This window comes from Bubalus bubalis, chromosome 24, assembly GCF_019923935.1.
Source record: "Bubalus bubalis isolate 160015118507 breed Murrah chromosome 24, NDDB_SH_1, whole genome shotgun sequence".
Classification (NCBI taxonomy): Eukaryota; Metazoa; Chordata; class Mammalia; order Artiodactyla; family Bovidae; genus Bubalus; species Bubalus bubalis.
Genome location: NC_059180.1, coordinates 32,566,207 through 32,593,033, shown reverse-complemented (window position 1 = coordinate 32,593,033; position 26,827 = coordinate 32,566,207). Strand labels below are relative to the sequence as shown.

The 26,827-nt window shown below is 47.5% G+C and overlaps 1 protein-coding gene across 9 annotated transcripts in view; it reads left to right on the top strand.

The window, feature by feature from the left end:
• CLEC16A (C-type lectin domain containing 16A) overlaps window positions 1-26,827 on the top strand; it is a 233,291-nt gene that overhangs the window by 8,657 nt on the left and 197,807 nt on the right. For 8 of the 9 annotated variants that reach the window (XM_044935684.2, XM_025275226.3, XM_044935683.2 and 5 more), the window contains exons 2-5: window positions 5,140-5,268; window positions 12,142-12,275; window positions 22,416-22,564; window positions 26,036-26,141. In XM_044935684.2, the coding sequence (XP_044791619.2) occupies window positions 5,140-5,268; window positions 12,142-12,275; window positions 22,416-22,564; window positions 26,036-26,141 (518 nt within the window). The remainder of the gene's footprint in view (window positions 1-5,139; window positions 5,269-12,141; window positions 12,276-22,415; window positions 22,565-26,035; window positions 26,142-26,827) is intronic. The other variant, XM_044935686.2, reaches the window with a different exon arrangement.

The window sequence follows — 26,827 nt, the reverse complement described above, 5'->3', positions numbered from 1 at the left end:
ATTATTTACTGTGATGGTTTGACTTGGAAAATAAGTGAGTCTCTTGAGGAAGCAGGGTCCGTGGAGGAGGGATCTGTCTCCGTCGGAGTCCTTGGGGATGAGCCTGGTGTGTGGCATGTACGCTGGTAACAGGCTGCCGTGTTTCTGTCTCCAGGCATTTCGAATTCCAGCTTGTCTCTCAGAGTAGAGTTGGCTCCTGTGCGAAAGTTTGAAATTGAGACTCTACATTTCTGCAGAATTTCTGCTGGAGACATGATAATGCTGGCTGTTTTCCGGAGAAGTGGCATAAGGGCCCATGATAAGGACTTCTCTTAAGATCGGATACATGTGGCCATGCCTTTTTGGTTTGTTGTGTATGTCTTGGGTGCTAGGCATTCATCACTTCATGGAAATGCTTGACTAATAAAAGCGTTTACGTCATTGTTTGCATCTTCTGCATTACGATGGTTATAAATGTGGGCTCACTGCCTGGGCGCCCTGTCCCTGTGTTGGGACTCCGGGCGGATCCTGGGCTCCAGGGCATCAGCCTGGCAGGATTGTTGTACGGGTTTATGAGTGAGCTCATCTGAGGCCCTCGGAATGGAGACCTGGCAGTAGGAGGCTGCGACTGTCTCTGTGATGATGGTGGTTAAAATGGACACACACACAGAGTTTGAGAGAGACTGTTGTCGTAACAGTCATTATCATTGTAAGAGAAAAATCTGTCACTCTGTCCTTCGAAACTGATATACACAGAACAGCAGCCTTGCAGGTGGGGATGTTGTGGTGATATCATAACACTGTTGTTCCTTTCTGAGGCTCAGGGTAAAATGGCTGCTGTGTTGTCCTTTCAGTGGTGTGCTCTGTAGCCACTACTGACGCTTGTGAACAGGTACCAGTAACAGAAATGGTTTTATTTTAGCCGGAGGCGGGAAGAAAGATGGACATGGTAACAGACATACAGCATCAGCTCAAGTATCTCATGGACAGAGGAGCCTGGTAGGGGCTCTAGAACATAGGGTCTCAAAGAGCCGGATGCAACTGAAGCGGCTTAGCACACACGCACACATGAGCTCAAGTATCTCGTGGACAGAGGAGCCTGGCAGGGGCTGCAGTACGTAGGGTCGCAAAGAGTCGGAGCATAGTGTCACAAAGAGTTGGAATATAGGGTCGCAAAGAGCTGGACGCGACCAAAGCGGCTTAGCACACAAGCACACGTGAGCTCAAGAGTGTAGATTACATAGCAAAGAAAAAGACCCAAGGAAATACACTGCAACTCCAGCAGTGGTCATCTCTCTCTTTGTTGTTGAAGTTTCCAATCTTTCTAAAATAGTGTTATGTTTAAAACCAGAAAGTTATTGTGTTAATATTGTATTAGTGTTTCTGAGGTGGTTGAATTATTTGATCTTCCAAAGCTCTGGAATTAGATGTAACATTAAAATATTAACCTTTCATCCATTCAGCTTTCTTGTTTCCCCTCACCACATTTAAGCAGACATATATCGAGGGGCTCTCCCTAAGACGTGACCTGAAACAGTGTGCTTGGGCGTTGTGGTGGCAAAAGAATGAACCAGCGGCAGTGGGAATTTAGAGCTTGAGATCTGGTGGGTGTTTGCATCCACCAACAACAAACATTTAGAAAATGAATATTTTAAAACACTCCCATTTACACAGCATCAAAAAACCCATCAAATACCTAGGAATAAATCTAACAAAAGATGCGCAAGCCCCCATCCAGCAAACCTTGAAGGAAATGTAAATGTCATCACGTTACACTTTCAAAAAGATGTCAGTTCTCTCCCTATTTAGCTAGAGATTTAGGGCAGTCTTAAAGGAAACCTTAGCAGATTTTTTTGTGGAAATTGAGAAGGTGATTTTAAAATGTATATGGAAATTCAAAGGGGCAAGAATAGCCAATATAGTAATGGGAAAAAAAAGGGAAGAAGTTGGAAGACATCACATTGCAAGATTTATTATAAGGCTTCAGTGATCAGATAGCATGGTGTTGGCACAAAGGTAAACAAACAGATCAGCAGAACTAGAGCATCCAGAAAGAGTCCCAAGTGGTCGCCTGATTAACGGCAAAGTCGACATTGGTGTCTTTGGAGAAATGAGGACGTTTTCAGTATATGATGCGGAATCAACTAGATCGCCGTATGGGAAAAATGAATTTTGGCTAATATCTTACGCTATACAGAAAAGTGAGTTTCAGGTGTGCTCTAAGTCAGAATGTGAAAGGTAAAACAATACCTTTTTAAAAGAAAAAAACAGTATTTCTTCATGACCTTGGGGTAGGTAAGGATTCCTTCAGGTGGATACAAAAAGCACTATCCAAGGGAAAGATTGATAAATTGGATCACGTTAAAATGTGAAAGTTTTCCTCATCAAAAGACCACTGTAAAGAGAGTGAAAAGGTGTGAAAAGAGTGAAAAGAGAGTGAAAAAGAAAAAGAAAGTGAAAAGCTGCGTTCAGAGAAAACATTTGCCATAGGTATATATCCAGTAGGGGCTTGCCCGGTGGCTCAGAGGGTAAAGCGTTTGCCTGCAATGCGGGAGACCCAGGTTCGATCCCTGGGTCCGGAAGATCCCCTGGAGAAGGACATGGCAACCCACTCCAGTGTTCTTGCCTGGAAAATCCCATGGAAGAGGAGGCTGGCGGGCTACAGTCCATAGGGTCACAAAGAGTTGGACACGACTGAGTGACTTCACTTGACTTCACTTTCATGTATCCAGTAAGGGTTTTGTATTAAGAATGCATAAACTCCATCAAATTAATAAGAAAAAAGGTTCTCTACCTAGTAAAAAGTGTGCAAAAAACTCGCACAGGCACCTCACAAAGGAGAATATTTAGATGGCTCTGAACATGTGAAAAGACACCCACCTTCAGTCATGGTCATGTGAGACCCTGGTGCTGCATCACCACTTGCCAGCAGATGGCGCCACTGAGAAAGGCAGAGAGCCGCAAGGTCTGCGGAGGTGTGGGGTGGGCTGGAGCCCTCAGACAGCTTCTGCCCCCCCGGCTGTGGATGAGCTGCTGAGTGCCCCTCAGGTCCCTTCCTGGCCTGTGCGTTGCTAGCAAGCTACTGCGAGTATGAGGGTCACAGGAAGGCCCGCCTGCACACAGGGCCAGTCATGCAGGCCATGCACCGCACGTGGGAGTGCCGAGAAGCCTCTTTTGAGAACTTAACACCCACCCTCACGCTGGGTTTGTCTGTAAGGGCCTCCTCATAGTTACTAGAATTTCTTTCAGGGATTATTTGGTGAAGGCAATGATAACGACAGTACTAGCTGGCACTCGTGTCATGCGTGGGAACTGCCAGGTTAGTTATCTACCTTTTAACTTGGTTGTTCCTAAGACACCATAATAGGTGCTAAAGGATTCACATGCTGGTGCTGCTCCCATTTTACAGGTGAGATAACTGAGATACACAGAATAAGTCGCTTGCTTGATGTCACCCAGCTCATACCAGACTCCCCACTTCCTGCTCTGGTTTCTCTGGACCTTCTTATAACTCCTGCCGTGAAGTCCTCCCTTTGTGTGGATCCAGCCTGTCTGTCCTTCCTGTGTTCGTGGAGTATTCCTTTTAGAGTTTAAATAATGGTTTTAACAATGGCCCTCCCCAGAACAACCACAGGGTGGTAATGGCAGTAGCCGGTAGCCCTGCCTCCTGTGAGCACTTTCCATGTGCCAGGCGCAGGGCTTGGCTTTTTCAGCGTGTCATCACAGAATCTCTGGAACAATCCAGCAAGGAGGCCTTGACTGCTGTAGACCCCGGGCCCCAGAGAAGTGAAATGCCTCATGGAAGGCCACGCGCAGCAGGCGACAGGGCCAGGAATCAAGCCCAGGTCTCTCTGTTGGGGCCGAAAGTTTGAACTCTTCACTACTGCTCTTTGCCATTACTTGCTGTGTTTAACTCCTTGACTATATTTTGTCTTGTGTACTCTGATCTACCTTTTATCTGTGAAAATGGGCCCCCTACTCCCATTCACCACATATTGAGCACCTACAGTGTATCGGACATTCTGGAGTCTTTTGGGGTCACCAGGATCAGTAAGATGATGTTCCTGACCTCAGGGAACTCAGGTTTCGTGAAGGAGGCAGATCACTGCAAATCTTAGTGGTCTGTGAAGCAGCAAATGCATCTGGGTACAGAGGTGCCAGAGAGGAGGGAGCAAGCAAATCCCCTTGGGCAGGAGAGCGGGAGGGAGGTTCTTGAAGAAGGCTTCACCTAGAGGTGACTGAGCTGGGTTTTGACCAGCAAACTGAAGACTGAAGAGTTTGCTGGTTGGTTAGGACCTTGGCAAGCTGAACTGGCCTCAGTCTGCGGGCCTGGGAGACGCTCTCTTGAAAGCTGACCCAGGCAGCACTCTCAGGGTGTCGGCCAGGCTGCTGGTCCCCGCGCTGCTCAGGAATGGCCTCTGCAATTCTCTTGCCCGCCAGGATGAGGCCGGGCCTCTGGTCTCTGCACGTGTGGGTGGGTGAGGTACCTCGTCATTACCCCTCGAGTCCACTCCACTTCCAGCTGCACACAGTGGGTAAGAGCACTGCCCTTGAACTGCAGGCCACCCACTTCATCTGAGCCATCAGTCCTGCGCAGGGGGATTAGGGCATTCCAGGGGCGATCATGGTGGCTTGTGATTTGTGCCCCAGCCGCTGGCTCTGGGCCCCATCCTCCCTGACCTGTGACTCCAGGTCTCATCTCTGCAGCAGCCAGACAGCAGCTCTTAGGCGTTTGGCGCTGAGCTGTGCATCTCCATTGGTTCCAGCGGCCTCAGAACCACCTAAGAGTGTGAAAAAGGCCGTTGCCTGGCCTTCCTTCTGCGCCCCTGCACTTGAGTCTCTGGTGGGCTCTGTCCCTGCTTTGTCCCGCTGTCGAGGCCATTCTCTTGCCCACACTGGAGTGTGAACATGCCTGTCTTCAAAAGCTTGGCAGTCTTGCCTCGGTTCGGGTTGATAAGTTGCTGGTTATGTAACAGTTCGAAGTGTCGTCTGCCTTTATTCTCGGGTGGTGAGTTACGTCTCCTCTGAATGGGAATTGTGCTGACCACCGAGTCTGAAAAACACCCAGCCAAACTGTTGATAACACACCACTCATGGTCCCTGGGCCTGGCTTCCGTTTCAGCGGTCACCTTGAGTTCTCCTTTCTTCCCTTCCTCTCAGGTACCTGTACCACGTGTTGACCAAGAACACCACCGTCACAGAGCAGAACAGGAACCTACTGGTGGAGACCATCCGGTCCATCACCGAGATCCTCATCTGGGGGGACCAGAATGACAGCTCTGTGTTTGAGTAAGGGTGTCTGTTTTCTGATCCTTCTTCTCCCTTTGCATGTTTTTCTAAATGCGAGCCATGAGTCATTCCCAGTGACGTCAGGGTTTGACGCCAATTCGGTCCTGCACCTTTTCTCTCTCTCTCTCTCTCAAATGTCCTTGAAACGCTGTAGAAATGCCTGCTGAAAATGGGCAAGTTATGGAAATGAGTGTCCCTGGAGAAATCTGGAAATGTCATGGATAATTTTCCAAGTCATGTCTGATTATCTCTCCCAAAGGAAAGAGAAAATGTCTTGGGTGTTAGATTCCAAGTGAACTGAAAAGACCCTTCCCTGGGGTGAGGGTGGGGGTGGGGGACACTGAGGGTTAGCGGCAATTGTGCTCACTGGTGCTGGCCGCAGTGCTGAGCTCATGATGGGACGATCCTCCTATGAGGAGGTCTCCCGGCTCCCCCAGGGTGGAGGACCTGCTGCCGTGCCCACCTTCATCCCCGCCCCCACAGATGTTTATGCTCAAGGTCACGCAGCTGCTAAGTGAAGAAGCCAAAGTCCATGGAGGGGTTTCTCCTCACTCTCACACTTCCTTGGTGAACAGGCTTAGGCCTGCCTCAGTTTCCTCATCGTTAAGTGAGAGAGAGCAAGTTCCTTGCCCAGTGCCTGGTACAGAGTAGGCACTCAAGAAATATTAGCAAATGATCATTTTAGAAGGTGCCCCTACTGGATAATTAAGAAGCAAAGGCCGTAACCCATGAACTGCTTTCCCCAACAGACCTGTCCCAACGTCTGAATGCAGAAGGATTGGGGTCGTGACAACCATCAAACACAGATTTTATTTTTATATAAACTAATCTCAATTGGAACTATTGAGGCCACTTAGTAAAACCACTTAATACAAATACAGGTGTTCCCTTTCCAACCCAGCTTCCTTATTAGATATTCTGATTTTCTGGCTGGTTCTGTGTTTTCATCAGTGAGGTTTTCATCAGATGGAGCTACTTGTGGAAAATGCAAATTGTGTGAAATACAGACCTGTGACACTGCTTGGGTTCCCTAAGGAAAACCTGGGTAATAAACAGGTGTTGCTTGTAAGCAGGACGAGTTGCCTTTCAGGATCTGTGGGGACTTTACTGTTTGTTGGTTGCTTGGTATCTGTTTATGGAAATGAGAGAGACGCTTGGGCTAAAGATGAGAAATCGTGTCATCTTTACTCAGTTCAGTTCAGTTGCTCAGTCGTATCCGACTCTTTGCGACCTCATGGACTGCAGCACACCAGGGTCCTCTGTCCATCACCAGCTCCTGGAGCTTGCTCAAACTCATATCCATTGAGTCAGTGATGCCATCCAACCATCTCATCCTCTGTCATCCCCTTCTCCCTCCTTCAATCTTTTCCAGCATCAGGGTCTTTTCTAGTGAGTCAGTTCTTCACATCAGGTGGCCAGAATATTGGAGTATCCAGCCTCAGCATCAGTCCTTCCAATGGATAGTTAGGACTAATCTCCTTTAGGATGGACTAGTTGGATCTCCTTGCTGTCCAAGGGACTCTCAAGAGTTTCCTCCAACACCACAGTTCAAAAGCATCAATTCTTTGGCGCTCAGCTTTCTTTATGGTCCAACTCTCACATCCATACATGACTACTGGAAAAAACCATAGCCTTGACTAGATGGACCTTTGTCAGCAAAGTCATGTCTCTACTTTTTAATATGCTGTCTAGGTTAGTCATAACTTTTCTTCCAAGGAGCAAGCGTCTTTTAATTTCATGGCTGCCAATTACCATCTGCAGTGATTTTGGAGCCCAAGAAAATAAAGTTTCTCACTGTTTTCATGGTTTCCCCATTTATTTGCCATGAAGTGATAGGACTGGATGCCATGATCTTCGTTTTCTGAATGTTGAGTTTTAAGCCAGGTTTTTCACTCTCCTCTTTCACTTTCAGCAAGAGGCTCTTTAATTTCTCTTTGCTTTCTGCCATAAGGGTGGTGTCATCTGCATATCTGAGGTTATTGATGTGCATGGTGTACTCTGCATATAAGTTAAATAAGCCGGGTGACAATATACAGCCTTGATGTACCCCTTTCCCGATTTTGAACCAGTCCATTATTCCATGACCAGTTCTAACTGTTGCTTCTTGACCTGCATGCAGATTTCTCAGGAAGCAAGTGAGGTGGTCTGGTATTCCCATCTGTTTAAGAATTTTCCAGTTTGTTGTGATCCACTCAGTCAAAGGCTTTAGTATAGTCAGTAAAGCAGAAGCAGGTGTTTTTCTGGAATTCGCTTGCTTTTTCTGTGATCCATTGGATGTTGACAATTTGATCTCTGGTTCCTCTGCCTTTCCTAAAACCAGCTTGAGCATCTGGAACTTCTTGGTTCATGTACTGTTGAAGCCTGGCTTGGAGAATTTTGAGCATTACTTTACTAGCATATGCTAGCAGCTGCTGCTGCTAAGTCGCTTCAGTCGTGTCCGACTCTGTGCGACCCCGTGGACTGCGGCCCACCGGGCTCCTCCGTCCACGGGATTTTCCGGGCAAGAGGACTGGAGTGGGGTGCCATTGCTTTCTCCTTACTAGCATATGAGATGAGTGCAATTGTGCGGTAGTTTGAACATTCTTTGACATTGCCTTTCTTTGGGATTGGAATGAAAATCGACCTTTTCCAGTCCTGTGGCCATTGCTGAGTTTTCCAAATTTGCTGGCATAGTAAGTGCAACACTTTCACAGCATCATCTTTTAGGATTTCAAATAGCTCAGCTGGAATTCCATCACCTCCAGTAGCTTTGTTCGTAGTGATGCTTCCTAATGCCCATTTGACTTTGCACTCTAGGATGTCTGGCTCTAGGTGAGTGATCATACCATCGTGGTTATCTGGGTCATTAAGATCTTTTTTGTATAGTTCTTCTGTGTTTTCTTGCCACCTCTTCTTAATATCTTCTACTTCTGTTAGGTCCATATTCTGTCCTTTATTGTGCTCAGCTTTGCATGAAATGTTCTCTTGGTATCTCTAATTTTCTTGAAGAGATCTCTAGTCTTTCCCATCCTATTGTTTCCTTCTATTTCTTTGCATTGATCACTTGGGAAGGCTTTCTTATCTCTCCTTGCTGTTCTTTGGAACTCTGCATTCAAATGGGCATATCTTCCCTTTTCTCCTTTGCCTTTCACTTCTCTTCTTTTCACAGCTATTTGTAAGGCCTCCTCAGACAACCATTTTGCCTTTTTGCATTTCTTTTTCTTGGGGATGGTTTTGATCACCACCTGTACAATGTTATGAATCTCTATCCATAGATCTTCAGGCACTCTTATCAGACTAATCCTTTGAATCTATTTGTCACTTCCACTGTATAATCGTAAGGGATTTAATTTAGGTCATACCTGAATGGTCTAGTGGTTTTCCCTACTTTCTTCAATAAGTAGTTCATGATCTGTATTGGCAGTAAGGAGTTCATGATCTGTAGGACAGTCAGCTCCAGGTCTTGTTTTTGCTGACTGCATAGAGCTTCTCTATCTTCCACTGCAAAGAATATAATTCATCTGATTTCAGTATTGACCATCTGGTGATGTCTATGTGTAGAGTCGTCTCTTGTGTTGTTGAAAGAGGGTGTTTTCTGTGACCAGGGCGTTCTGTTGGCAAAACTCTGTTAGCCTTTGCCCTGCTTCATTTTGCACTCCAAGGCCAAACTTGCAAGGTGTCTCGTGACTTCCTGCTTTTGCATTCCAGTCCCCTATGATGAAAAAAACATCTTTTTCTGGTGTTAGTTCTTGAAGGTCTTGTAGGTCCTCATAGAACTGTTCAGCTTCTTTGGCAGTTGTGATTGGGGCATAGACTTGGATTGCTGTGATATTGAATGATTTGCCTTGGAAACGAACAGAGAGTCACCTGTACTAGAAGGGATTTTTTTAGTCCACTTGTCATCTTAGAGAAACTGCCGAGCTCTCAGAGGCCGTTATTCTTAAATCACTGCCCTGCAGAGGCCCCAAGAGAATTTGTTTTTAATCCATTTTAAAGTTTCTGGATAATTTTAGATTTTAGATTACACAGAAGGTTTCCATTTACCTCTCACCCTGTTCCCCTGTTAACATCATTTGTCAAAACACCACTATTATGTCAACTCCAGACTTGATTTGGAATCCACCAGTTTTTCCATTAACATCCTCTTTCTGCTCTGGGATCCCAATCCAGGTGCCACAGTGCACTTCCTTGTTATGTCTCCCCAGCGTCCTGTGGTCTGTGGCAATTGTTCAATTTTCTCTTGTTGTTTATGACCTTGATAGTCTTGAGAAGGACTGGCCAGCTGTCTTGTAGAATGTCCCCCAGTCTGGGTTTCTATGCTGTTTCTCTCCTGATGAGCCTGGAAGTTTTGGGGACGGGTGCTTCCTGGGGAAGTGCGCTTCCCCTCCCGGAATGTCATTGTTCCTGACAGCCACATGGTCCCTGGTGGGTTAACTGGATCACTTGGTGCAGCTGCTATCTGCCAGGGTTTTCTACCCCAAGGTTACTCTTTCCTCCTTCCCTACACTGGTCTCCAAAAGTGAGTCACTAAGTCCAGCTTCCTGGGGGTGTGGGAATTAAGCTCCACCTTCTCGAAGGAGGGCGAATCTATAGACGATATTTGAAATTCTTCTGCATAGCAGATTTGTCTCCTCTCCTCATTTATTAATCTATCCAGTCATTTATTTATATACATCTCTTGACGATTTTGCAGGTTTGGTTCCAGGCCACCTCAATAAGGTGAATAGTGCAGTAAAGCGAGTCATGTGAATTTTTTTTGGTAGTCCCAGTGCATATAAGTTATGGTCACACTATTCTGTCGGAGAAGGCAATGGCACCCCACTCCAGTACTCTTGCCTGGAAACTCCCATGGACGGAGGAACCTGGTGGGCTGCAGTCCACGGGGTCACTAAGAGTCAGGCACGACTGAGCGATTTCACTTTCACTTTTCACTTTCCTGCATTGGAGAAGGAAATGGCAACCCACTCCAGTGTTCTTGCCTGGAGAATCCCAGGGACGGGGGAGCCTGGTGGGCTGCCGTCTGTGGGGTCACACAGAGTCGGACATGACTGAGGCGACTTAGCAGCAGCAACATTCTGTAGTCTGTCAAGGGTGCAGCAGCCTTGTGTCTGCAAAATCAGCATACATACCTCAATTAAGAAATAATGCTGTTGGGAAAATGGTGTCAACACACTTGCTCAACACAAGGTTTCAATTTGTAAAAAAACAGTATCTGCAAGGTTGGACTCATGAGTGTTTATTTTGTACTCTGGATGATAACCCAGCGCTCTGTGATTTATTTTGTGCTGGCGTTGTTCCGGCTTTGAGCACTGGGGGCTCTTTGAGGTCGCTTTCTGTGTCCCTGTGACACATCCCCGTCCTTTTGGATTTTGGAGCACTTCCTTACTTTCTGGTCCCCTGTGGTGCTCCAGGCTCATCTGGCATGTTCCCTGCCCCAGCCCTAGAATTAGCCACTTTCCCAAGGATCCCCTCACGCCTCTAGGGGGTTGTAAAAATCCAGGCACCCAAATTTCACACTAGACATATGGAATCTACCCCTGGACAAGATCTAGGTACAGGCATATTGACAAGTTCCCAAGCTGGTCATTGGGCTGCAGTGAACTTATGGGGTGACACTTGGCAGTCACAGCTTTATACAACCTGAAGCAAAGGAAGACACGACTCATCAAATGATGGAAATATTCTGGGGGTCATTGTGGATGGCATTTATTGGCACACAGACTCCCTTGGGAAAGAATTTAGGGTCCCTCTAAGGTCAGATTTATTGATTCATCTGCCCGTTCAGACAGAAAGTCTGCAGGCCCGAGCCAGTGCCAGGCCATGGTCCTGCCAGCAGGGTGCTGATGGTGGTGGGAAGAGAGAGGCCCCAAGACTGAGCCAACAACAGATCCACGAGATGGCTAGGACGTCCTGAGCGTCCTAGATGAGAGGTGACCTGGTCTCAGCTTGAATTGTTGTTGTTTAGTCACTAAGTCAGGCCTGACTCTTTGTAACCCCATGGATTGTAGCCCACCAGGCCCATCTGTCCATGGGATTTTCCAGACAGGCACACTGGAATGGGTAGCCATTCCCTTCTCCAGGGGATCTTCCTGACCCAGGGATTGAACCTGTGTCTCCTGCATTGGCAAGAAGATTCTTTACCAGTGAGGCACCAGGGAAGCCCCTTAGCTTAAATATGGAGAACATAACTAAAAACATTTTCTTCCTTTAAAGAAAGGCATTAGGGGATCTCCATTTCAAGATTAAAAGAGCCATTGTGTGCCCCCCAAAGTCAGTGGCCCCAGCCTGCATGCAGGCAAATAGTCTGTGCAGGAAGAGAAAGGCCTGGGGGCTGGCTGGTGTCCCATGACCACATCAGCACTTTCTCTTTCCTTTCAGTTCTCATTCCCTAGATATGGAAATGACCAACTTGCCAGCTGAGAAACCACCCAAACTCTTTGACTATTCAGCACCCTCATGCCCCTTTGCGGGGAATTATTCTGGTTCCTAGGTTGCTGGTGAGCACTCAGAGCTATGAAAGCTAAGGAAGGAGACTTAGTGGGGAAAACTAAGCTTGTAAAATGTGGATGGAAAATGGCTGCTTGTTGGTTTTAGAAGCGTAGATAGATCACTGTGTCATCATTTAGTTGGGAAGGACCTTTCCCTCTCTGTCCGAAATCTGGAAGTTCACCGCTTCCCAGAATCAGCACTGTTCCCACATTCCAGGAAGAGAGTCTGAAAGGTTGCATTTCTCTGAGTGGAATACAGCGTCGTGGGAACTGGGTGTCTCAGAAGCCAAGCCCATGCGTGTGGTGTGGCATGGCTGCTCCGCAACATGTGCTGGGTGTGTAACCAGAGGATGACGCGCATTTCTACGTGTGGAAGACCACTGATGCTGTCCCCTTCTCTCCCCAGCTTCTTCCTGGAGAAGAACATGTTCGTTTTCTTCTTGAACATCCTGCGGCAGAAGTCGGGCCGCTACGTGTGCGTTCAGCTGCTGCAGACCCTAAACATCCTCTTTGAGAACATCAGTCACGAGACCTCACTTTGTAAGGACAGTCCTGACCCTGGCCTCCACACCGCTGGGTGTCGCTACACGTTGTGTGCCGTGGTTTTCATGTTGCTTTGAGAATGTCTGTGCTCACCGTGTGTCTTGGTGTGCTTGGGCTGCCAGAGCACGTGCCCCAGGCTGGGCGGTTCAGATGACAGAAATGTGTTTCTCACAGTGCTCGTGCTGGCAGTCCACGATCATGGCGCCGGGGCTGACTTCTGGGGAGGCCTGTCTTCCTGGTTTGCAGGGCCTCACTCTCTTTATGTCCTCACATGTTCTCTCCTCTGTGCAGGTGGAGAGAGGATTCTAATGTCTCTTCCTTTTCTTGTAAAGACACTAGTCTTCTTGGGTCAGGGCCCCACCCTCTGACCTCATGTGACCTTTACTTACCTCCTGAAAGCCTCTGTCTCCAGATGCAGTTCCTTTGGGGGTTAGGGTTTTAGCACATGAGTTTTGGGGGCACACAGTTCAGTCCCTAGTGCCATTTTTAATCCCTGCATGGTAGGGTGCTGTGCAGGGCTGAGAGAGGGCTCCCCTCTGCTGGGTGGTTCTGAGGGCATTTGCGTGTCTTCTTTATATCCTGTTATTAAAGAGCTTGGGTCACTGAGTAGACAGCCAACAGAATAAGCATTGGAAGCGGCAGGATGGGGAAGAACGTGGCCAGGGCGTGGCTTTGGCCCCTGCCTGCCTGCTTCAGCTGCACTGCCACACTGGTGAGGGTGACTTGGAGCCTCTGCCTGCCCTTGCCGAGCCCCGGGCTCGTCATCTGAAACAGCCACGCTGCGAGGCAGGTGCTGTCAGTGCCCTCTTTATAATGCTCGGAGAGTTTGACTCGCTGGCCCCAGGTCACAGCTCTGGCAAGGCCGGAATCCAGAAGGGGTTTCAGCCCAGGCAGATTAAGTCAGTGGTCATCAGCTGGGGGTGACTGTACTCCAATGAACATTTGTCAGCATCTGGAGACATTCCTGGGGAGCTGTGCTACTGGCCTCTGGGTAGAGGTCAGTGATGCTGTTAAAATCCTACAACATGCAGGACAGCCCCCCGCAATAAAGGAGTAGTTAGCCCAAAATGTCAACAGTGCCCAGGGTGTGAAACCCTGATTTAGCTCCTAATCCTCTGTACTTGATCAAAAGCTTTTTTATTCCAAGATAACTGCACCAAGCCTCAGGGCCTGCCTGCTGGAAGCAGGGAAGAGAAGACAAGTGATGGGATGCCTGTGTCACAGGCAGGCTCTTGGCCCCCAAGACAGGATTGAGAAAAGCTTCCAGTAAAAGAGGATGGCGGCATTTCCCCTGAGGAGGGACGAAGCAGGGGAGGAAAGAGCTTCTGGATGATGGCCACTAGATGGCGCTGCCGTCCTGGGACGCGGCCACTGGATGGTGCTGCTGTCCCAGGAAGTGGCCACTAGATGGCACTGCTGTCCCAGGAGACTCCTGAGGCTTCCCCCATATGTGAATTGGCAAATGCGATTTGACTCACTCTCCCTGAGTGGTTTCCCTGTTAACAGCTTTGGTTACGCTGGATGTGAATTGCGGGCAGTTTCTGAAAACTCCGAGAGGGGAAGGCCCAGCTCCGTATTGCAAATCATGGACTGAGCACCAAGCAAGTCCCAGGCCTGGTACTGCCAACATACGCCCCACGCCTATTCCAGGATGTTGACCCGCCGAGCGGCAGTTTCTGCCTCTCTGAAGTGGAGACAATCCGAATACCTGCAGATTGGAGTGGCTTGAGGATAAACGTGAGGGCGGGTGTGCGCAGCGTAGCGTGGGGTCTGGCAGATGGAAGTTTCCAGTTAAAGCTGGTTTTATCCTTAAAGCCAGTGTTCCCCCAAGTGGCTGTTCTCTGGTGGCCCAGCTGACCTCAGGGCTACGGGATTGAAGAGGGGGTTGGGGGCAATAGAAAATTCTGGGCTTTCTGGATCATACGGCCTCTCTTGCCTCAGGGCTAAAAAGGGTATTGTGCTGTAAGAAAACCCAGGCAGATGGTGCTGGCCCTGCAGGGAATTCACCAGAGCACTTTCATAAGCCCCACCAAGGCAGCAAAAAGTACTGTTTTTATAGAACTTGGATGTATGGGAGTGAGAAGGATGGGTGACTTTTGCTTTTAATTTTCTGATTATAGGAAGAAAATGTCTGCATTGTAAAACAACAACAAAAAGTCAAATGAAAAAGCTATAGAAAGCAGAAGTTCTGGAGAATTTCACCCCAACAGCTCAGTGTTAACCTCTATCGTTTTGCTGTCTGCTTCATTTTTTTTTTCCAAACTTAACTAGCGTATCTTAGATTTTCATGTTGTCCATTCATGCATCCCAGCCTTGTTTGGTTCAAGAGCCGCCTCTTTCTGGGCTGTAACTTACTTAACGTGACCGCGGGCATTTAGGTGGTTTCCGGGTTTTCGTTATTACAGGCAGCCATTTCACGGGTACACCTGTTGCCTGTGGGGTTTGGTGACCTAAGTGACAGCAGGCCCGAGAGACTGAGATTACTTAGAGACTCCTGGGTTTATTATAAAAGGATACCACAGAAAGCCGGCCACACAGCGAGGGCGTAGCAGAAAAATCCCAGTCGAATAATAGAGGCGCCTGCACCGCCCCCACCGTGGCCCCGCCACCCACGGAGTCCGGTCTGGAGGCCCGGAAAAGTCCCGCGGGGGATGCATGGGAGCACGGGGCTCTTCCAGCTTGGGGTGCAGCCGGGAGGCCGGAGGCCGCTCACCCCCAGCAGCCAGCACAGACGTCTGTGTCTCTAGTGGCCTGGGAACCACTCAGCAGTCACAGCAGGGCCGACATCCCTTCTCCTGCTGGCCCATTTGGCCCTCACTGACCACAGCCGGCCAGACAGTAGAGTGAAACAGCCTTACTGGCTGCTCGTTGCAAGTGTGGATTCTGGGTGGGTAGGTCGTGGACTGTTCCAAGAACAGGATACTGTATAGCCAGAAGGAGACAAAGGAAGAGACATGGGTAACTGGGCCGTGGTGAGAGGCCACGCACCAGGCGGGGGCTTCCCGTGTGAGTCCACATACGCGGAGCTCAGGATCAGGCAGAACGAGTCTGCGGTGCCAGAAGTTAGGCTGAGTGGCAGTCTTGGGGACAGGGAACGGATGGAGCAGGGGTGTGAGTGTCTTTCAGGAGCTGGAAATGCACTGTCTGATCAATGTGGTGCTTACCTGTTGCATTTATTTGCAAAAATTCATTGTGCTGGACACCTAAAATGTGTGAGGTGTGTGTGTATGTGTACATGTATATATGCATATATATGTACACACAAGTATATATACACACATAAGTACAAGTACTTAAAATTCATATATATATACATTGCCACATATATCAAGCTATACACTTAGATTTGTGGCATATGTAACCTCATTTTTTTATAAGATATTGAATATAGTTCCCTGTGCTATACAGTAGGTCTTTGTTATTTATTTTATATGTAGTAATATTAGTATATTATAGGTAACCCTGGTGTCAGACAGTAAAGAATATGCCTGCAGTGAGGGAGACCTGGGTCTGATCACTGGGTTGGGAAGATCCCCTGGAGGAGGGCGTGGCAACCCACTCCAGTGTTCTTGTCTGGAGAATCTGCTGGACAGAGGAGCCTGGTGGGCTACAGTCCATGGGGTCACAAAGAGTTGGACACAACTGAAGCAACTTAGCAGAATGTATATAGTATAAAATATATATTTATATAGTATAAAATATTATACATAATATAAAATATAGTATAAAATAAATATATGTTTATATATAGCCGTGTGTATCTATTGATCTCAAATTTCAAGTTTACCCCTGCCCTGCGTTTACCCTTTGGCAACCAGAAGTTTGTTGTTCGTGAGTTTGTTTCTATTTTGTAAATAAGTTCCTTTGTATCATTTTTTTTAAGATTCCACATAAAAGTGATATCACAGTATACTTGTCTTTGTCTGACTTACTTCACTTGGTGTGAAAATCTCTAGGTCTGTCCTTGTTGCTGTGAATGGTAGTATTTCATTTTTTGTGTGGCTAATATCCTTCTGTGTGTGTGTGTGTGTGTGTGTGTGACATCATCTTTATCCATTCATCTGTTGATGGACACCTGGATTGCTTCCACGTCTTGGCTGTTATAAATAGTACTGCTCTGAACACTGGGGTACGCATGTCTTTTCGAACTAGAGTTTTCATCTTTTCTGGATATATGACCAGGAGTGGAATTGATGGGTCATATTCTAGTTCTATTTTTGGTTTGTTAAGGAACCGCCATCGTGTTCTGCATCATGGCTGCACCAGTTTGCATTCCCACCAGCAGTGCAGGAGGGTTCCCTTTTCTCCACACCCTCTCCAGCGTTTATTATTTGTAGACTTTTTGGTGATTGCCATTCTGACCAGAATGAGGTGATGTGATATCACCTCTGACCAGAATGAGGTGATCAACTCATTGTAGTTTTGATGTTCATCTCTCTAATAATTAGCCCTGTTGAGCATCTGTCCTTGGCTGTTGGCCATCTGTGTGTCTTCTTTGGAGACATCTGTTTAGGTCTTCTCTCCCCATTTTTTGATTGGGTTGTTTGTATATTTTGGAAATTAAGCCCTTGTTGGTCACATCATTTGCAAATATTTCCTCCCATTCTGTAGTTTGTTTTTTCATTTTGTTTATGGATTCCTTTGCTGTGTAAAAGCTTATAAATTTGATTGGGTCCCATTCGCTTATTTTTGTTTTTATTTCTATTGCTTTCGGAGACTGACCAAGAAAACATTGGTACGATTTGTGTCAGAGAATGTTTTGCCTCTCTTCTCTTCTAGGAGTTTTCTGATGTCATGAATTTAAGTCTTTAAGCCATTTTTGAATTTCTTTTTGTGTACGGTAAGAGGGTATGTTCTCACGTCATTTAGTTACATGTGGGTCTCTCGCTTTTGAACACTGCTTGCTGAAGAGACTGTCTTTATGTGATTGTATATTCTTGCCTCCTTTGTTGAAGATTAATCAATTGTAGGTGTGAGAGTTTACTTCTGGGACCTCTATTCTGGTCCATAAATCTGTCTGTTTTTGTGCCAATACCGCACTGCTTTGATGATTGTGACTTTGTAGTATTGTCTGAAATCTGGGAGGGTTATGCCTCTAGCTTTGTTCTTTTCCCTCAGGATTGCTGTGGCAGTTCTGGGTCTTTCATATAAATTTTAGGATTATTTTTTCTACTTCTGTGAAAGATGTCATGGGTAATTTGATAGGGATCACATTAAATCTATAGATCGCTTTGGGTAGTATGACCATTTTAACTATCTTAATTCTTCCAATCCATGAGCATGGGATATCTTCCCGTTTCTTTAAAGCATCTTCAGTTTCCTTTCTCAATGTTTTTTACTTTTCAGTGTGTATCTTTCACCTCCTTGATTGGGTTATTCCTAGGTATTTTTTTTTTGACATGATTTTAAAAGGGATTATCTTTTTTCCTCTAACTTCCTGCTATTTCATTGTCAGTGTAAAGAAACGTGACAGATTCCTGTGTGCTAACCTTACATCCTGCCGCCTTCCTGAGTTCATTTCTCAGTCCTAATCGTTTTCTCGTGGAATCGGTGTGTGCGTGTGTGCTTAGTCATGTCCGACCCTTTGCAACCCTATGGACTGTAGGCCTTCAGGTTCCTCTGTCCATGGAATTTTCCAGGCAGGAGTACTGGAGTGGGTTGCCATTTCCTACTCCAAGGGATCTTCCCAACCCAGGGATCGAACCCACGTCTCTTGTGTCTCCTACATTGGTAGCTGAATTCTTTCCCACTGGCACCACCTTTATGGTTTTCTGTATAGAATATCATGTCATCTGCATGTAATGACAATTTTACCTCCGTCCTTCCACCTTCCAATTTGGATGCCTTTTATTTCCTTTTCTTGTCTGATTTTTATGACTAAGACTTCCAATACTATGTTGAATAAAAGTGGTAAGAGTGGGCATCATTGTCTTGTTACATAATTTAGTGGGAAGGCTTGCAGATTTTCATCACTGAGTATCATGTTGGCTGTGGGTTTGTCATAAATGACTTTTATTATGTTGAGATATGTTCCCTCTAGACCCACTTTGGTGAAAATTTTTATCGTGAATGAATGTTGAATTTTATCAAATGCTTTTTCTGTATCTATTGAGATGATCATGTGATTTTTGTCTTTCCTTTTGTTTATGTGGTATATCACACTGATTGATTTGCGTCATTGAGCCATGCTTGTGAACCTAGGATGAATCCAACTCAATCATGGTGTATTATCTTTTTTATCTGTTGTTGGATATGGTTTGCTAATATTTTGTTCAAAATTTTTGCATCTATATTCATCAAAGATACTGGCCTGTAATTTTCCTTTTTAGTAGTATCTTTGTCTGGTCTTGGTATCAGGGTCTTGGTGGCTCATAAAAGGACTGTGGAAGTGTTCCCTCCTCTACAGTCTTTTGGAAGAGTTGAGTTTTAAAAATTAATTTATTTACTGTTGGCTGTGCTGGGTCTTGGCTGTCGTGCTTGGGCTTTCGCTGACTGGAGCGCAGGCTTCTGATTGCGTTGGTGTGTCTTGCTGCCGAGGCTCTAGCGCATGCAGGCTTCAGCAGCTGCGACGCAGGGACTCAGTTGCCCTGTGGCACGTGGAATCTTCCCAGAGCAGGGATCAAACTGGTGTCGCCTGCATTGGCAGGCGGGTTCTTACCCACCGGATCACCAGGGAAGTCCTGAAAGAGTTTGAGAAGGGTCACTGTAAGTCCTTTTTATGTTTGGTAGAATTCCCCAGTGAAGCTATCTGGTTCTGGTCCTGGACTTTTGTTTGAAGGGAGTTTTTTCTTATTTTGAACTACAGATTCTATTTCCCTTCTAGTAACTAGTCTGTTCAAATTATCTATTTCTTTTTGATTCAGTTGTGGAGGGCTGTATGTTTCTAGAAACTTGTCCATTTCTTCTAGGTTGTCCATTTTGTTGGCATATGACCCTTTAGAGTATACTCTTGTGATTTTTTTTTCTTTTTGTGTTTCTGCAGTATCAATTGTTATTTCTTTTTTTTCATTTCTTATTTTGTTTATTGGGTTCTGTGTCTTTTCTTCCTGAGGAGCTTGGCCAGAGGTGTGTTGATTTTGTTTATCCTTTCAAAACACTAGCTCTTGGTTTTACTGATTTTTAAAATTGTTTTCTTAATTTTATTTATTTCCTCTCTGATTTTCACGATTTCTTTCCTTCTGCTGACTTTAGGTTTTGTTTGTTCTTCTTTTTCTATTTGTTTAGGTGGTAGCTTAGGTTGTTTTTCTTGAGATTTTCTTTTTTTGAGGAAGGCCCATATGGGCTTCCTTTGTGGCTCAGCTGGTGAAGAATCCGCCTGCAATGCAAGAGACCTGGGTTCGATCCCTGGGTTGGAAAGATCCCCTAGAGAAGGGAACGGCTACCCACTCCACTATTCTGGCCTGGAGAATTCCATGGACTGTATAGTCCATGGGGTCTCAGAGTCGGACACGACTGAGTGACTTTGACTTTGACTTTCACTTGTATCACTTGAAACTTCCTTCTTAGAACTGCTTCTGCTGCACCCTGTAGATTCTGGGCCTCCCAGGTGGCACTAGTGGTAAAGAATCCGCCTGTCAATGCAGGAGGCGCAGGAGGTATGGGCTCCATCCCTGGCTCGGAAAGATCCCCTGGAGGGGGCACGGCAACCCACTCCCATGTTCTTGCCTGGAGAATCCCATGGACAGAAGAACTTGGCAGGTTACAGTCCCCAGGGTCACAAAGAGTTGGACACGACTGAAGAGACTCAGTATGCGTATTTTGTGTGGTTGTGCATAACCTCATTTTCATGCTTCAGTTCTTCAGTCACATCTGACTCTGTGACGCTATGGACTCGAGCATGGCCAGACTTACCTGTCCATGGAATTTTCCTCATTTTTAAACGTGTTAAAATTCTTAGGACCCCACTGCCTTTTCTCTTAGAGTGAGCCATAAGACTTACCTCAAGAGTTGTTATCACTGAGATTTTGAAAACTACAGACTTGGTGTCCTGCCTGCAGCGCCTTGGAGACCGTTCTGAGGCGACCCTGGCAGAGTGCCCTTGCTGCGACCCCTCTCTCATCCCGTGCTCCCGGATGACTCTTCTTGGTGTTCCAACCTTTTCAGTAATTCTCTGATTGGCCTAAGTTAGGTACCTCTTTGGCACCAAACAGCTTTCTGTTTTTTCTTTCTGTTTTCCCCCGAGAACAGCAGTTGTGGCGACTGGTGGACTGGGGGTGGAGGTTCAGAGCCTCCGAGCCAGAGTGCGGAGGCAAAGCCTGGCAGCTCCTGCACAGAGGGCGCCTCTGTGCTCCTCCGGGTCCTCAGAGCTTTTCCTGTTTTACCTGCTTCCTCACGTGAGGAAGGTCTCGTTAATTCCTGCTTTCAGATGGGAAGGCTGGGGAGTGAGGAGCGTACACGTCCTGCCCAAGGTCACCCAGCTGGGAAGCCACTCAGGCAGTGTGGGTCCAAGTTTACCTTTGAAGCCAGTGCTTCTGAGGTGGGAGCATGATGGGGAAGCCCAGCGGGCCTTCTTAACACACGGAGCACTGGGCCCACCCAGAAATCTGAGTAGGTGGTCAGGGCCGGGGCCCAAGACTCCACAAGTCTTGATAAGCTCCAGGGAGGCCATGTTGCTGGTCCCACAACCAGAGGTAGAGAGGTGCCAGCCCGCTCTCCTGCCTCACTGAGTCTGCCTGTATGCTGGTGTGAGTCTGCCCGTATGCTGGTGTGAGTCTGCCCGTATGCTGGTGTGAGTCTGCCCGTATGCTGGTGTGAGTCTGCCCGTATGCTGGTATGGGTCTGCCCGTATGCTGGTATGGGTCTGCCCGTATGCTGGTATGGGTCTGCCCGTATGCTGGTATGGGTTGTGTCTGGCCTTTACCCATCTGTGGGGAGGCAGCCAGAATGGAAGGGCCGACGGTGGGCACAGCAGCACTAGCTTCGCAGGGTGTCTGGTGAGGACTCAGAGGACAACTTGTCTGGCCAGGGCCCAAGGCCAAGACTGCAGACTGCAGGCCCATGAGTGGCAGGGGTTCTGTAGACTGTTTTCGCTGGCAAGCACAGCTTCCAAAACTAGTGGATCTAGTGGCTGACATTTCAACTTCAAAGGTAACAGCATTAAGATCTGTATTTTCTAGCTTCCTTTGCACGGCTGGAAGCTCTCACCACGGGACGCTCTCTCCCAGCAGGGCCTGGGAGCTTAGCAGGATGGCCACTCCCTTGTGGATCCAGTGCCCCCAGGGCCTCGTTATCCAGTTTTCCTCCTTGGCCCCCATGTGAAATGAAAGTCGCCCAGTCATGTCCGACTCTTTGCAACCCCATGGACTATACAGTCCATGGAATTCTCCAGGCCAGAATACTGGAGTGGGTAGCCTTTTGCTTCTCCAGGGGATCTTCCCAACCCAGGATTGAACCCAGATTTCCCACATTGCAGGCAGATTCTTTACCAGCTGAGCCACCAGGGAAGCCCCTGGCCCCCATGAGGGCATGGTATTAACACAGGACAGTGAACTGAAGTTTGGATTCCATTCCTGACTTACTGTCTCTCTGTCCTTGGGCAGATTAATTAACCTTAGTGTTTTTACTCACCTGCAAAACACGGCAAACAGGCCTACTCTGCAGGTTCACCGTCGTGGTGAGTGATGATGCAAAGCAGTCCGCCTGGTGCTGGCCCGGTCGTGGAGGCTGAGCCTCCAGGGGCCTCTATAAATCGTGTTGCCATGCGGAGCCTTCTGTGGCACTCAAGGGTGACATTGTGACTTTTGATGGCGAAATGGGGCCATCTTTCATAAGACATGGTGCAGCTGACCCTCGTCTGTGGGTGGTTTGTGAAACTGCCCACATACCACCTAGTCTGCCCTGCCACCGGCTCTCTCACTGAACTTTGCTAGCAAGGGAGGAAAATGCTCGAGGGTTCTTGTGTCTGGTGTGGGAGGCAGCCGTGTCCTGGGCTTTCTGGGGCCTCGCTCTTGAACTTTGTAGTGACTACGCATGGTGGCTGAGTTCTGTGCTGGTTAAAATTTAAGCTGCTCCCTGTCAGCCTGACTGGTTCAAGTCCCTTCACGTGGTCATCTGCTTGTTCCTGGACTTTCTCTGCTTGTCTTTCCTCCAGTGTGAATTAATTAATCTTTTTCCTTTTCTTTTTTTTTCTCCCTCTAGATTATTTGCTCTCTAATAACTATGTAAATTCTATCATTGTCCACAAGTTCGACTTTTCTGATGAGGAGATTATGGCATATTACATATCGTTCCTGAAAACGCTTTCATTAAAACTCAACAACCACACGGTCCATTTCTTTTACAATGAGGTAAGTAGCTGCACAGAGGCATGTTTGTTTGGAAGCTAGCCAGTTCAAGCAGCGCCTTTGGCTTGGGTGACCTTGTGTCTGTTTACAAAGCACGTTTGCATTCACCATTTCCTGATTCACTATTTCATAGCAACACTGTTTGACCTTGGCATGGTTTTTTGTTTTTTTTTTTATTGAACAAGTTACCTTTTCTGGTTTTAATGTAAAATTCAATTTGTGCTACCTGAGAGCATGATACTCTTGGTAGGGAGAAGTGCCCAGAAATTAACTTGGGATGTGTTCCTCTGTTGGCGAAAGAGTGATGACTGCAGTCAAACCCAGCTTCCCCACTTGCTGCTATGTGACCGCTTGCCGCTATGTGACCGCTTGCCGCTATGTGACCGCTTGCCGCTGTGACCGCTTGCCGCTATGTGACCGCTTGCCGCTGTGACCGCTTGCCGCTATGTGACCACTAGCTGCTATGTGACCTTACAGGGGTCTTAGTCCTCTGAGCCTCAATTTCTTCATCTGAGAAATGCTGATGATAGTTTCTACCTTGAAGGGTTTTCCAGGGGTTGAATTAAATGAGATGGTGTCTTCAAAGCAACTACTATGTACCTGACTCCCTAAAACTGTAGCCCTTGTCATTCCTTACTGTGGTATTCTTTGGGAGAATTACTAACAATTTAAATAAATGAGTTGCCATTGTTCTTACAATTAAGAGGAGCTTGAGCGATCAGGTCAATAAATCTCACATTCCAAAAAGTGCAGATGCTGGCTTTCCTGGGACTAGCTCATCCTGTGGCTCGACCACTTCGTGAGCAACCCAGGCTTTTCCATTGTCCTGCTCTGCTGAGCTGGCATCTGTCTTCAGGCTCAAACCCCTCATGGTCTCAGGATAGCTGCAAAAGGTCCAGACACCACATACTCACTTGCCACTGCTGAAAAGCCTGGTGATATCATGTCCTTTCTTGTGCCCCCTTCTAACGTTCCCCAAACTTCTTTCCCAGAAGCCTCCCAGCAGACTTCCTTTCCCGCCTTGCTGGTCAGAATTCTGTCACATTTCTCTCACAGTGTGTCTGGTGTTGGGGAATGGCCTGGCAGGACGGTTCTGGCTCAGTGTCTCACAAGGCTGCAGTCATCCAAAGGCTGGATTAGGGTTGGGGAATCTGCTTCCAGCGTGGCTCGTCCACATGACTGACCATTCAGCGCTGGCTGTTGCTGGGAGGCCCCAGTTACACAGTCCCCTCCAGGGAGTTGCTCGGGTGTCCTCCTGGCGTGGCAGTTGGCTTCCCATAGAATAAATGATCCCAAGACATCAAGGCAAGCTGTAATGCCTTTCCTGATGGGGCCTCAGAAGCCACACACCATCTCTTCCATTGTCTTCTTTAGGCCACCCAGGCCAGCCCTGACTCAGCGTGGAAGGAGGCACAGGGTGGGCCTCTAGGAGGTGAGGGTCATTGGGCCATCTTGGAGGCCAGCTGCCACACAGCCACGTGCTGTTTGTCTGGCAGGTGTCCTCTGATCGGTGGTCACATATGCTGCACAGCCTGTACTTGAAGTCAGACCACGGTCCCAGACATTTCTTCTGAGTTTGGGCAAAATCCACCCAGCTGTCTTCATAGGATGTGGCAACAGGCTTCTGCACTTTGATTTTTTTTTGTCTATATTTGTAATGAGCAAAAACTGGCCTCTTGCTCACATATTGTTCCTGAAAACGACTTCATTAAAACTCAACAGCCACATGGTCCATTTCTTTTACAAGGGAAGGCCGCTCTTCCCTTTTACAAAAGGAAAGAATACTAGCTGCCAGCCACAAGGTGTGGGATGGTTTAGAAGATTAACATTGTGTGGCCCAGTGCCTGGTACCCAGTACATGCTCATTGAATGTGTTCAGAGACGAAAGGGGTGCTGTTTGCATTCTCCCAGAGGCTATCTTGGGCAGAAAGAAACCCACCTGTGAATTTTAGACCAGAGATGGGGGCAGGTTCTTCCCCAGTTCAGGTGCAGCTGGGCTTCTGTGTACCTGCTGGTGGCTGGGGGTGGGGTGGGGCGGGGAGGGCAGCATGCAGGGATTCTGGGGCCGTAGTGATGCTTCTGGAAGAATATCCAGCTGATCCCAGAGGAGTCATAAGAGCCTGATCTTTGAGGTGGACTTGGTTTCCGTTTCTGTGGGCTGGTGCAGTAGCTGCCACCTGTTAGGTGCACACCTGTGTCTAGTGCTCAAAGTCGCGTTGCCCTCATTAGACAGGTGTCACCTCACTGAAGGTCGCTGGTTCCGTCTTCCCTGCCTGGGGGTGCCCTCCAGTCTGATTGGGTGCCATGCGAAACACTGGCCAGAAGAGGGCAGCAGAGCACGTCATTTCATGCTCCAGCCCGGATCCTGTGCGCCTTTTCCTTAATTAAGGCTCCACTTCTCTGGTTCTGAATGGTTTTGATCTGTTCTCTGGTTTTGATCTGTTCTGATAACCCCTTTTTAATGGCAGGAGATTCCCAAGATCCTTCTCTTCCATGGTAATGTTTACACTTTTAGTGTTTCCAAATAAAGATATGTATTAGCTAAAAGAGGATCTTGGAGAAGGAAATGGCAACCCACTCCAGTATTCTTGCCTAGAGAATCCCAGGGACAGAGGAGTCTGGTGGGCTGCCATGTATGGGGTCGCACAGAGTCGGACACGACTGAAGTGACTTAGCAGCAGTAGCAGCAAAAGAGGGTCTAAATGTAGTCAGACTTCGCATTTGCCTTTTATTAGTTGAAGCAGCATCTAATAACTGCATCTGAATTATCACCGAGTGCTCCTTAGGGATCGGGCAGCAGGGTATGCACTGTACCTGAAATAATCTCATTTAATCTTAGCAACCACGAAGTGGGAACTATTATCCTCATTTTACAAATGTAGAAACGGAGGCTTAGAGATACTTCATCACACAGCTAAGAGTGGTGGAACAGATCCTGAACCTAGGCCTGGCGTTGGCTGGACCCACTTCTGTTTCTTCCATGGTCTCACCGTCCCACCCCTCTGCACACTCCCTGCAGGGAGTGAACCACCGGCTTAAGGTTCACATGGGTGCTCTGTGTGTGTGTGTGTCTTTTATGAAGTCTCTGGTAGGATTCCTTGGTGACTTAGCTGGTAAAGTATCTGCCTGCAATGCAGGGGTTTGATTCCTGGGTCGGGAAGATCCACTGGAGAAAGAATAGGCCACCCACTCCAGTATTCTTGGGCTTCCCTGGTGGCTCAGCTGGTAAAGAATCTGCCTGCAATGCGGGAGAACCTGGGTTCGATTCCTGGGTTTTGAAGATCCCCTGGAGACACAAAAGGCTACCCACTCCAGTACTCTGGCCTGGAAAACTCCATGGACTGTATAGTCCATGGGATCACAAAGAGTCGGACACAACTGAGCGACTTTCACTGATAGGGTTCAGAAATCCGGGGCAGGGGCAGGCATGTTTTATGGGTGTGTGACTCATTTTGGGTACTTCTTGTGTTTTAGCACACTAATGACTTCGCCCTGTATACAGAAGCCATCAAATTTTTCAACCACCCTGAAAGCATGGTCAGAATTGCTGTAAGAACCATAACTTTAAACGTCTACAAAGGTAAGCTCCCCTGTGGGCTTGCACCTTGTTGGGTTTCTAACATGACAGCAGGTGCTTGCTCTCATGAGTCTGTACAGACAGTTCTGTGGTGGTAACAGGGACTTCATTTGTTATGGCTGGGGTTACCCGTCTCATGAAAGGCTGTCATCGTGGGCCATTTAGCCACCCCCTTAAATAAATTCCTGTGCCTCTCCACGCACTTAATTCTGCAAGGGGAAGTCTCCCACAGTGCCGACACATGGAAGGCGTGGTGGCCTGAGAGAGGCACGTGTGTTAATTATTTAAGGCATAGCTGTCTTTGAAACTCAAATGAGTCTTTGAATTTGCTCCTTGGCCTGTAAAATACACTTCAGTACAGCCAGGAGGTACGTTATCTGTAATGTACAAGCACATTTCTTGTTGCAAACAGCAGGGGGCAATGTTGTATTCTCAACCTGCTGCAAAACCCAACAACAAATACCTCCTTTCAGAAAGTACTGGACGCCCAAATCACTGCCCCCAGGAGAAAGCCCTTCTGTGGCTTCTTGCCCCCGGGGGCTCAAAGGCTGGCTGGACATGAGTCTCCTGGCCTGGAGTTGTACTGGCCTCTCTGCCTAACGACGCCTGGGTTACTTCCCGTGTAGTCACCACCCTGGAGCGGGGACCCTGTTTCCTCAGGGACCAGATGCTTTGCCTTCCCAAGTTAA